This window comes from Carex rostrata, chromosome 20, assembly GCF_964058835.1.
Source record: "Carex rostrata chromosome 20, lpCarRost1.2, whole genome shotgun sequence".
NCBI classification, from domain to species: Eukaryota; Viridiplantae; Streptophyta; class Magnoliopsida; order Poales; family Cyperaceae; genus Carex; species Carex rostrata.
In genome coordinates this window covers 3,417,624-3,429,031 of record NC_135937.1, presented here as the reverse complement: position 1 = coordinate 3,429,031, position 11,408 = coordinate 3,417,624, and the positions used below count along the sequence as shown (strand labels likewise).

General features: G+C 35.4%; 2 protein-coding genes across 3 annotated transcripts; one reads left to right on the top strand and one right to left on the bottom strand.

The window, feature by feature from the left end:
- Positions 1-2,081: 2,081 nt before the first annotated feature.
- Positions 2,082-6,090, top strand: SYP32 (syntaxin of plants 32). Of its 2 annotated transcripts, none has more exons than XM_078321676.1 (5): positions 2,082-2,551; positions 3,051-3,301; positions 3,669-3,862; positions 4,396-4,605; positions 5,673-6,090. In XM_078321676.1, the coding sequence occupies exons 1-5, from the start codon at positions 2,311-2,313 to the stop codon at positions 5,830-5,832; spliced, it is 1,056 nt and encodes a 351-aa protein (XP_078177802.1). In that variant the 5' UTR covers positions 2,082-2,310; the 3' UTR covers positions 5,833-6,090. The 2 variants fall into 2 exon arrangements, with proteins under 2 accessions (XP_078177802.1, XP_078177803.1); XM_078321677.1 differs by having other exon boundaries at positions 2,099-2,551; positions 3,669-3,844.
- Positions 6,091-7,115: 1,025 nt separating this feature from the next.
- On the bottom strand, positions 7,116-9,845 carry LOC144572605 (protein DMR6-LIKE OXYGENASE 2-like). Its single transcript, XM_078322248.1, has 4 exons — positions 9,602-9,845; positions 8,726-8,979; positions 7,969-8,296; positions 7,116-7,520 (listed from the first exon to the last, which is right to left on the bottom strand). The coding sequence occupies exons 1-4, from the start codon at positions 9,794-9,796 to the stop codon at positions 7,263-7,265; spliced, it is 1,035 nt and encodes a 344-aa protein (XP_078178374.1). The 5' UTR covers positions 9,797-9,845; the 3' UTR covers positions 7,116-7,262.
- Positions 9,846-11,408: the final 1,563 nt, after the last annotated feature.

Genomic DNA, 11,408 nt, shown 5'->3' with positions numbered 1-11,408 from the left:
GAATAAATCTCTCTAAAAAGGGTGTTTATATTGTGAAATCTTTTGAGCCCAAGCATAACCATGTTACAACCACTCCCTCAAAAAGAAAGCTTCTAAGGTCGCAAAGCAGTTTATGCTCAATATTGAAGCAATTTTGTTAGAAGAGGGTGCTGAGAAGATTTTAAGTAATGGTACAGGTGCTAAAGATAAAGAACAATGTGAGAAAGTTTCGCCTCACACTACCCAAATCAAAGGCTTCATTGAAAGTACCAAAAGGTATTATAAAAACTGATAGAGGTCGAGGACGCAAAAGATTCAAAGGTGGATTAGAAGAAAACAACAAAAAGGGTAAAAGTAAGTATACAAAACTATAATATTTTATGTTTATATAATTCTGCATATTAGGATTGATCAATCTAATATTTAACATTTTTGTCTACTTTTTTTTCAGGGAAAAATAAAGTTATTGAACATACTTCAAAACAATGTATGTTACTGGAGTCTCAAAATAATAAAAGCCTCAACACGGAGTCGAGTAGAAATCTGACGACACCTCCTTTCTATTTTACGGTAATAGCATTTTTTTTAATGAATGTTCTTAAATCGAGTGTATGTTATTGACTTACTTACTGTAAAATTGATGTAAGAATCATCTATTTTTGGATCTGTATCTGAATTACTCAATACAGTGGAATCTTTGTCTGATGTGAATTAGGTAATTCTAAACTAAAATACCTTGTTTTACAATTCCTCGTCTCTCATTGAATTAATTGTTTCTTTGATAGGGAATCAGGTAATTCTGATTTTTTTTCTCTTGCTTTGAGACTTGGACCTAATTCTGATTTAGTACATCTAATAAAATTGTTACTATATCTAATAGAACTGTAGGAGCACTAATTTTATCTCTTGATACATATTGTGCAGGTTGGCTAGATGCAGACAGATGCGAAGAGTTATGAAGTCTAAAATTTAACAGGTTGTTAGAAGATGGTTCTTTGGGAAGTCAATTTCCTTTGTGGTTTTATGTACCATAGACCGATATAGTTTTTGTTGAGTGGTGTTAATTGTTTAGGCATGAATGTTAATTGATGTTGTTTGTATCAAATAGGATTGATATTATTATATGAATGATATTTGTAATTGTTTACTTTACTGTGCAAGATGACTCTATATTATGAGAAAGATTATACAAATTTGTTATTTGCTTAGATGTCATTGTTATTTAAATTTGTTATTTGTTAAATGATGTGATTTTTATTTGCTTAGATGTGGCTGTTAGGGAAGAAATTGAAATATTTTGAAGGTGAAGGAAGCACTGGTAGAAGGCTAACATACAGACTGATAAGAAAAATTATGAGGGTGCTTCTGTAAATTTTCTAGTGGCTAGATGACTTTAGATTGCAAAGGATTATATAAATTTGTTATTTACTTAGATGTGATTGTACTATGTTAGTGTATACCTTGATAATAGAACCTGTAATTTAAACACTATTCTCTTAATTGACCAAAATGCCCTTGTTGTTTTACACATTTCTTATTGTACAATTGTTTTTGGTAAATGAGAGAAATTTTGCTATATGCTATTTGGAATGCTTAATTTAGTTTAGTGTATATCCATATTTTTTTATAATGTGAGACAATTATATTTGTGTAATGTATATGTATCTGAATCTATTTATAAAGAAAAAAAATGTGGGTCTAGTCTCAAGATTTTATTAATTTGACATCATAAGTGTAATATTATAAGAACTGAAGAGAGGAGAACTAGAGATAGTATTAGGAGTAATTGATAAATTTTACGACAGACAGAAAGAAAGAAGGAAAGAATTTTGTTTCATTTTTTGCTTTAACGGAGAGAGATTATCGTCAAAGAAACTCTGTTAGTATTAATTCGTATCCTCTGAGATATCTCAAACTTTGCGTGACTTTATAGAAAATCCCAACCGTTTTAATACGTTCTGCACGAATCTCAAAGCACACATAATACTGACCCCCTACATCACCCCCGAATAGGCACCGACACGTCGGTCACGCAAAAGTTGAGATATCTCAGAGGATATGCACTCCTTAAAAAATCCCCCCCCTCTCTCCCGTCCTCTCCCGTTTCACCATCGATCGCCATGACCATGAGCATGGATTAATTCCCTTCACTCTCTTCCCAATTTTCATGCCTCTCTCCATCCAACTTCTATTTTCCCAAGAATATTAGATCTTCGATCAATCAATCACGGACGCTCAGCCCCAAATCGAGAAAGGTTCTCAGATCTCCGCCAACTCTTAACCCAGATCTACAAAAAAATCAATCTAGATCTAGTTCGACCTGTTCTCGGGATGGCCACTCGAGCGGCACATTCTTCGTACAGAGATCGCACCAACGAGTTCAGATCGGCGGTTGAGGGCGCCAGAAAGCAGTTTAATGTTGGCGCAGCTAGCAGCAGCGGCAGCGGCAGCGGATCCATACTGGAGGGGACGAAGGCTGTGGCGTCGATTCAGTCTGAGTTTAACAGACGAGCTTCTAAGATCGGCCTTGGGATTCACCAGACCTCTGAGAAATTAGCCAGGCTAGCCAAATGTCAGTTTCTGGGTTTTTTATGCTTCCCCTTGCTTTGTTTTAGCTGATTTTATCTTTTGTAAGGAGGGATTCTTCCATGGATAGACTCTCGCACCTTTAACCTTTTGTTTTCCATCAAGTAGATTTAAGCATGAGAATCGAAAATTATGTTTCTGTATCTATTTTACCTCAAAATCAGCTTTTTGTTGAATTGTTGTACGTTCTAATTCAGTGCATTAGCTGACAAGTACTAAAACTCTTAATAGCACGATTTTAGAGTACGATTGGCTCTTATAACCTCCTCTGCCCTGTGTTTGTGGATGGGGTGCGTGTGTGTGTGAGAGAGAATGGAGAGAGAGGGAGGAAGAAAGAGGGAGGGAGGGAGGGAGAGAGAGAGAGAGAGAGAATACTTGGCAGCCACTGCCAAGGTTTCAAAAAGATAGAGCTTTGAATTCTTGAATGTAAATCTGTCTAATATGTTGATCTATATTGCACTGTCTGATTTCCTCTGCTATTACAGTGGCCAAGAGAACATCAGTGTTTGACGACCCAACAAAAGACATTCAAGACCTGACGGCTATAATAAAAAAGGATATTGGGGCTCTAAGTACTGCAGTTGCCGATCTTCAGCACTTATGTGATTCACAAAATGAGAGTGGTAACATCTCGAGAGACACCACCAGCCACTCTAGTACTGTCATTGATAATCTGAAAAACCGCCTCATGAGCACGACAAACGAGTTCAAGGATGTTCTCACCATGAGGACAGAGGTTGAATTTTGTTATTTTTATTTTGGCTAGTTTATATATTTTCTGCAAAATCTCCAAATATTTCACCATTTTTGAAAAATTAGGCACCGGTGATTCTATTGTTTGGATAGTGATGCTGAACATCGTCGCTTTTATTACAAATGACTGCAATTATAGATTAGTTATTTGCATCTAACTTAGTTGGTTGACTTAAACTGAGAAGCAACTTGATGGACTTATCGTTACTTTGGGGATAACTGATAATAGTCGGATTTATCTGCAGTAAACCCAAAAGTAATTTGTGAAGAAATAAAATGGACAAAAGGTTGAGCTGCTTATGTTGAAGTTCCTTTGGAATAATTAATAATAACGGACTGGTGATATGTAGAACATGAAAGTGCACGAGGATAGGAGAAAGCTGTTCTCTGCCACAGCTGGAAAGGAACCGGCGAATCCTTTTATAAGGCAGCGACCTATTGTGTCTAGAGGCAATTCTTCTGACTCTGCTGCCCCTCCTGCCCCATGGGCAACTGATTCATCTGCCTCTGCTCCTCTGTTTCCCAGGTCTACATTGACTAATAGGTTTATACATTATTTTAATATTCATAAGGTTCAATATTTTGGTATCAGTACATACGAAGTTTATGTCCTATACTATTGAATACTGTCTGACTACCAGGGCAATTTTGATGTGTTACTACCCACTATATCTACTCATCCTGGTACATGCTGCCAATTGATTCTTACCTCTGACTGATGCAATATCTGTTTAGCTGAGTATTAACTGGACTCTGCATCCTTTTTATTGTGTTTTTGTTCAGAACATAATGGTTTTGCTTCAAAATAAGCCTTACAAGGAAGATAAATGTGAAAGCAATCTGAACTAACTGACATGTTTTAATTTGTAGAGCTGCATTCTGGGTTTTCCCAGGTAGTATTTAAATTTTCTATCGGATAGTGACATGGCTACCAGTACTGCTCTGGTAATGTTATGTCCAGCCTGGATTTGTGTGTGTATTGTTTATAATTAGTAAAATTAATGGACATTTGGGACTTGAAATGAAGTGTGTATTAATAGATTTTCTGAACAGCCTTTGTCTTTCGGCTTAATACAGGAAAAAGGGGAATGGGGAGGCTTCATCATCGACTCAACCGCTGATGGTGCAGCAGCAGCAGCAACAGCAACAATTGGCGGTGCAGCAAGACAGTTACATGCAGAGCAGAGCAGAGGCTCTCCAAAATGTCGAATCGACCATTCATGAACTGAGCAACATCTTCACCCAGCTCGCCACCATGGTTTCCCAACAGGGAGAGATCGCCATCAGGTTTTCTTGATACCCTGTTGAGCTTTTCCTTGCTAAGATATTTAGAATTTTTTTGTCTGTATTATCTGACTCATAGTTTTGATGGCATGTGCTGTTGGCAGAAAATAGTTTACTGATTTTTTAAGATTAAATTCCTGTTATGCAGTTTCTCATCTATTCGCATCATATTTGCATCATACTCCTATAGTTGCTCCACTATTCATGAAACCCTTCCACAGTTGACTAGAAATTAACAACAGGTTTTGTACTTTTGACAAGTTTCCTGTTCCTAAGGATGTATTCACATGTTTGTCCTTTCCAACATAGTAGATTAGTAATTCAAAAGTTAAAAAAAATCCTCATGCTAAGCAGGCTGAGACCTTTGTAGCGCTTTCTCCGGGTGGCGCCATGTAGTGTAAGTTGATTCTGTACAGAATTGCCATGACTTGACTTAGTATGCATCAACATCATCAGACATTACATATGGTTCTCAATTGCAAATCTGTTATTTCCTAATTTCCAACTGCTCTATGCCTCCATCTCTCCTTCCACCCTCAAAGTTGGTGTCCTCGGCAATTTGAGATGAATATTGGGTGTTCCTTTGCTATTTCCTCAAATAAAGAGAAATCAGGTTCTTAGCTTATTGTCGAGGGTGCTTGCGAATTTCCTTTTACTCATCTCAATTAGATACCTGATAATAACATTATGATTTGGTTTATAGTACTTTACCTGATATTTTATCAGTGTTTAGAGCACAGGATGATTAAACACTAGTTCGATTGGTTTTAAGACAGGATGACTAAACACTAGTGCTGAAAATATCACCAATTTCCTTTTGCCTTTTTAGAAGTTTTGGTCCAAAATGTCGACCTTGAAGAGGCCTAAAACCATGCTAGTTCTCAAATTCCCTGCTTAGTAGTGTAGTATTGTAAGTTAACTGTTGTCTCAAATATTTAACCAGCAATGGTACTGTCACATTTGCATAAGCCTTGTGATTTGCACTCTTAAACTGTAAATCTTGATACTTTCCGTCACCATTTTTCAATTCTGGCAATGGTGAATTAATTGAGATGATAAAATTATTACAGAATTGATGAGAACATGGAAGACACATTGGCGAATGTGGAAGGAGCACAAGGTCAGCTGCTTAAGTACCTAAATAGTATTTCATCGAACAGGTGGCTCATGATCAAGATTTTCTTTGTCCTCATGGTCTTCCTCATGATTTTCCTCTTCTTTGTTGCATAATTGTATTCTTTGTCTTTTTCTATTAGCACAAAATAATGCTTTCTTTTTGGGCCTCCTTGATTATGTTGTGGTGTATTTTTCTCTTCTTTACAGTAAATGTTTGACCGTGCCTATTGGATGGAAAGCCTTCTAGCTCTTAGCCTGGTATTGTTTGTTTATAATAGAGCAGTGCTGAAATGTTGGACTATGGAAAACAATCCTTGTTGCATTGAATATACATAGACTTTATTATGGGTTGATTATGAAAGTTTTCTTCAAGTAGGCTTGCATTGAGTAATCTGGTAAAAGGATTGAAGCAATTTCCATTTCTAATAATGATTGCTTCTTTGTTTATTTGGTTGGGGTGGACCCAGTTGCAGTGCTGAAAATATTGCTTTGTATAGGATAGAAACTTGACAGGTCTCTTTCCATTCATATCATCTGATAAACTAATTATCATGATTGGTAATTACTATAAGCAATGAAGTCCGGGAATAGAAGCGAAGAATATTCTTCCCAAAAAAAAAGGAAAAAAAATGTACATAAGCGAAAAAAGCTCTTTGTTTGCTTGGTCACTTTGTGGTGAATGAGAAAAACAGAAATCTGTGGATATATTGCTATCCTGACGTGGCACCCTCGCAGATTCTCCTCCAGAGAAGAGAAAAGCCTGGTTCAACTGAGATTCATATGAAAGCTTAGCTTTTTGGTCTATTAAATTTTTTATGATTGGAGAAACCCACAGACCACAGTATAGATTAGATAGACAATTATTAATTATCCAGATACTAACTAACACTTTTTGAGTTTTTGAGGCGCCGTTAATTTATGACCGACATGAAATCAACATTTTAGTCCAACACAATCGGGATTTGATTTGAGCTTTTGATAAACGGGATGGATTATTATGGATAAGATGCAAATCCAACGGATTTGAGCTTTTTGGTACGAACACATCCACTAAATTTTGAGTACAAACAATGTAATGTTGATCAAAAGGTCTACTTGCATATCATGCTGCATTAACCCTCCAATTTTATGCAGCAAATGTGAATGATATTTGGATCGACCGTTTGAATTTCAAACATAGAAACTTAACGCCAAGTAATGGTAAACCTTTCTAAATCACCTCAGCACAATTCCTTATATCTATATCAGTAAAATTGGTTGCAAGTGACAATGGACATTCTATTGAAATTGTAAGCAAGTACTAGTTTATTTAATGTATTAATGTCGAGCAGGAGAGTTTTAACTTAATAAACAGATTTAGGGTTTTATTTTCCTATTTTTTCCATTGATTTAAGGGAGAGACGAACCGCTAGAAGAACCAGCCTTTATTATACAGCAATAGAGGGCATTTTATTTATTTATTGTGCAAGATGCACCTCTCAAGTCTGAAACTTTGACAGCAACAATAACAATAATTATCAATCACAAAACCCCCAAATCAAAATTTACGCCCTCTTGAAATGATCAATTTGGATGTTCTCGACTTCCAACAACTTAAAATCACTATCCATCCTTCTCTTAAAAAATTTGCCCCAATTGTACCCTTCGTACTTTCCAGGGTTTCTATCACTAACCACCTCAGGCAATGGTCGGACATCAATGTGACTCGCCGGGTTGAAGAAGAAAGGAATAGAGAACCGGTCCCTCTCTGAGTTTGCTGACACTCGATGCTCGGCACTCGTGTACTTGTCATTGCTCCAAACCTGCTCAAATATTAGTAATTAGTTTTGCATCTGAGATAAGATGAACCATTTGTATATTAAAGTAAATAATAGAGGTTAGATCACCCAGAAACATAAGCTTGAACAGAGCAGTACACATATTTTGACTCAGTTTAACAAGTTGATTCCAGATTGACACACTAATATTAACATGCCTCAGCTTGTATATAATTTTGAAACTTATCCAAAAGAATAAAATAAAGACAAAATAAAAGAACATGGATCCTATTGGAGCAACTGAGCAAGCATCTCAGGTTCTCAACTTAAAAAGGTTCCTTGAAATATAATGGACATCATATTGGAAATCCTATGAAGTACTTTGTATCATGAATTCCTGACCCCTAGATGGTCAACTCGAAGCCAGCTGAACATTGAGCAAAAAATTACTGACATAGTTGCAAAAATTAAATATGAAAAGGTAATCAAGTACCTGAATGACGTCACCAATATTAATGACGAAAGAGTCAGGTATTGGCTTGACCCGAACCCACTCACCATCAGACCGTTTTTTCACATCGAGACCTCCAACACTGTCTTGATAGAGAACTGTAAGGGGCCCGGAGTCCTTGTGGCGGCCCACACCAAGTGCAAGATCAGGATAAGGACAAGGAGGGTAGTGGTTGAGCCGAATAAATGTTGTTTGTTCTTCAAAGAAGGCATGCAGTCTCTTCGGAGGTAGGTTCAGTGTTAGTGAAATGAGCTCTAGTAGCATGAAGGCTAATTTCTCAACACTTCTCGCATATTCTTCAATAGTTTCCCTGCTAAATTAAATTAATCAATAATTTGGAGCAGTTGTCAAAAACTTCATTTGGAACATAGTTTATAATTTCCTTTTAAAAAATTTCATTTAAAAGCTTTTCACAAAAGTTGGCAACTTCCTTTTTGAAATCATCTACAAATATGTCTGATTTATTTTCTGTATTAAAAAAATACCACTTCTGATTCTTCTGATTGTTTATAATTTCCTTTTTTTTATTTCCTCTAAAAGATAAAAACCAGAATAAGGTCTCGAGAATTCATGATTGAGTAAGATTAGATTGTATATATTGTCAATATAAACAAGATCCTTCATGTTGTTTATACCAGATTCCTTGAGAAGTCTGGATACCCCTCGTGTAGAAAATTCCTCAATTTGAAGAAGATGGAATTTAACCCATAAAATTTTGGACCCGCAGAAATTGTGTTACCTGAAACCAAGAGGCACTTCCGGCCACCTATTCTTGAGCACAAGTCCAGTTGCATCAAATCGCTCTTGCAAGGCAAAGTCAAATACTCTCTTCCAATCCCTCACATTTTTGGTATGTTCTGATTCATAGTATCCAAAGCGGTTTGCCTCATCCCTTCTTATTTTCAACTTATCTTTCTCTGGCTGTTCAAAGAATTCTTTTTCTGCTGCCACAGCCTTCTTCAACAACTCCAGCGGTATTCCATGATTTATCACCTGATGTAGGAAGAATCTTGAGGCGTTTTCTAACTTACTTCATTTTAGAAAACAATGGGGTTTTGCTTTAGAAGGTTCCGGATAAATTCTCCACCCATTATTTTATTAAGCAATACTTTCATTATGTAACAGACTCAATAACCTGATGAAGATCCCGTATTAAATAATGACTGGTATTAAATATTTTGGATATCACAAAACTAATCTCCATGTCACCTGGCATAGAAAAATTCAGTCACCGGAAAATTTCTTTAAATGCTGAGTCTGAAGCATGTTTTCTTTATGTAGTTATATCCTCATGTTATCGAGTATGTTATCGAGTAGTTTTGTAATCTTATACCCCCTTGCCAGTGAACTGAAGATTAATTTTTTAGTTCAGTGAATTGTGCAGGTAATTACGAATTTTTTTTTTTTTTTACTGGCAATAAGATGTAATTCCCAGTACCTGAGTTCCAGATAGTTCACTCGAGCAAAAAAAATTATCATTCGATTTAACAAAAGGTAGTCATTCGCACTAAAATTACGGCGTACCCACTAAACCAAATCAATTCTTCACTTGTATGCAGTTAACAAGGATTTTAAATCGTTTCCGGAGACAACGATATTCTAAATTTAATTTCACCTGAAAGAAACCCCAATTTATACACGCGGCCTCCACCTCCGCAAGAAGAGTAGCCGGAAAAGTATTGCATGTTCTTTGTGAGAAAAGGGGCGAGAGGTCGATGAGAGGAACGCCATCGGCACTGGAGATCGTCTCTTTCGGCCGGTGCTCCGGCGCCTGTACGAAGGCTGGATCCACTTGTGCCGAGTGGGCCATGGAGAGTGATATGCCGAGTGTTCCAGCGAAATTACAGGTGGTCAAATGCTCTCATCAGCGAAATTTGGAATAGAACTAGGGTGTTTAAGTTCAAATCGACTTCAAATAATGAATTTGAATCGTTAAAATCGATTTACAAATGATGTTTCTACATATAAAAATTTTAAATATTGTAATTAACTTAGTATAAAATCAAGTGTCAAAATTAAAAAATTAAAAAATTAATTTTAATATATTTATTTTTTGAACATTTTTTAACCACTTGACTCTATAAAAAATGGAAGCAGCTAACAGTCCCCTAACTCCAGTCCTCCAAAAATCTCCGGAGATTTTCAACTAATTCTGTAAACATCAATACTAAATCTTGTAAGCTAATTCAACAAATCTTGTAAACATAAAAACGCGTGAAAGCTGTTAAAAACGCGTAAAAGCTGTTGAAAACGCGTGACAGCTGTTGGGGACCACCTTCTGTGAACACACACATAATATCATGTAAACATACACATATTATCATGTAAACATACACATATTATCCTATAAACGTACACATATAATTCTGTAAACATACATAGTGTACTTGAAATTATAGCAGTTGAAATTATGACAGTTAAAAACGCGTGACAGCTGTTGGGGACCACCTTTTGTGAACATATAATATCCTGTAAACATACACATATTATCCTGTAAACATACACATATTATCCTATAAACATATACATATAATTATGTAAACATACATAGTGTACTTGAAATTATAGCAGTTGAAATTATGGCAGTTGTGGCAGTTAAAAACGCGTCAGAACTAAGCTAAAAAGGGAAGACTTTTATACACGGGGATTTTTGGGGGACTGTAGCCCGGGGGACATTACCTTTTCTCATAAAAAATTAATTTTTTTAAATGTAGATGCATCACTACTAAAGTAGGCGGGTTTCAACGGTTCAAATTTGTCTTTTAAACCCAATTTGATGGATTTAAGACTTGAATTCACCAAGAAATTTGATAAACTTAAGAACACCCTAGTTCTACTCGCGAAATTTGTTGAAATGACAAAGTTTTGTTGAGATTTTGGTTATATTTTGGGTTGGTTAGTCTTAGGGGTGTCAATGAAACCTTTTAACCGTTTATTTTATTTGTACTGTATTTGATAAGTGGTTATGGTTAATGTTTTTTCTTTCATTAGTTTAACGGATATGAATAAGATTTTTTATTTATTGGCTAAGTACAGATGAAAACTATTTCATACCCATTACCTATATAATAATTATACAAAATACAATTATATAATAATATTTGAATAATAATTAGTGATCGTGAAATTTGTTTGTGTGATATTTTATATGATAATACTTAAACAATAATTAGTAATGTACTTTTGTTATTTAGTGTATATTTTTATTATAAGAAAAATATTAAATACATTACTTTTATTTGCGTGGCTTGTTAATTAGTTAAATAATTAAATATGTTCGAAGAAATATTCGTGTTTTTTACTTCACTTGATTTATTAAAAAAATAATTTATTTGAAATTGATTGCACATGTGTTTTTTTTATTAGTAATGTGATTAGATATGTATGAAATGAACAAGTTTTGATGTTTTATTTATAAAATA

Coding starts and splice junctions, on each gene's coding strand:
- LOC144572605 (XM_078322248.1), bottom strand. CDS start 9,796: ATGGCCCACTCGGCACAAGTGGATCCAGCCTTCGTACAGGCGCCGGAG. Junction 8,297..8,725: donor GAAGTGCCTCTTGGTTTCAG/GTAACACAATTT, acceptor TTAATTTAGCAG/GGAAACTATTGAAGAATATG. Junction 7,521..7,968: donor ATATTGGTGACGTCATTCAG/GTACTTGATTAC, acceptor ATATTTGAGCAG/GTTTGGAGCAATGACAAGTA.
- SYP32 (XM_078321676.1), top strand. CDS start 2,311: ATGGCCACTCGAGCGGCACATTCTTCGTACAGAGATCGCACCAACGAG. Junction 3,302..3,668: donor TTCTCACCATGAGGACAGAG/GTTGAATTTTGT, acceptor GGTGATATGTAG/AACATGAAAGTGCACGAGGA. Junction 4,606..5,672: donor CAGGGAGAGATCGCCATCAG/GTTTTCTTGATA, acceptor AAATTATTACAG/AATTGATGAGAACATGGAAG.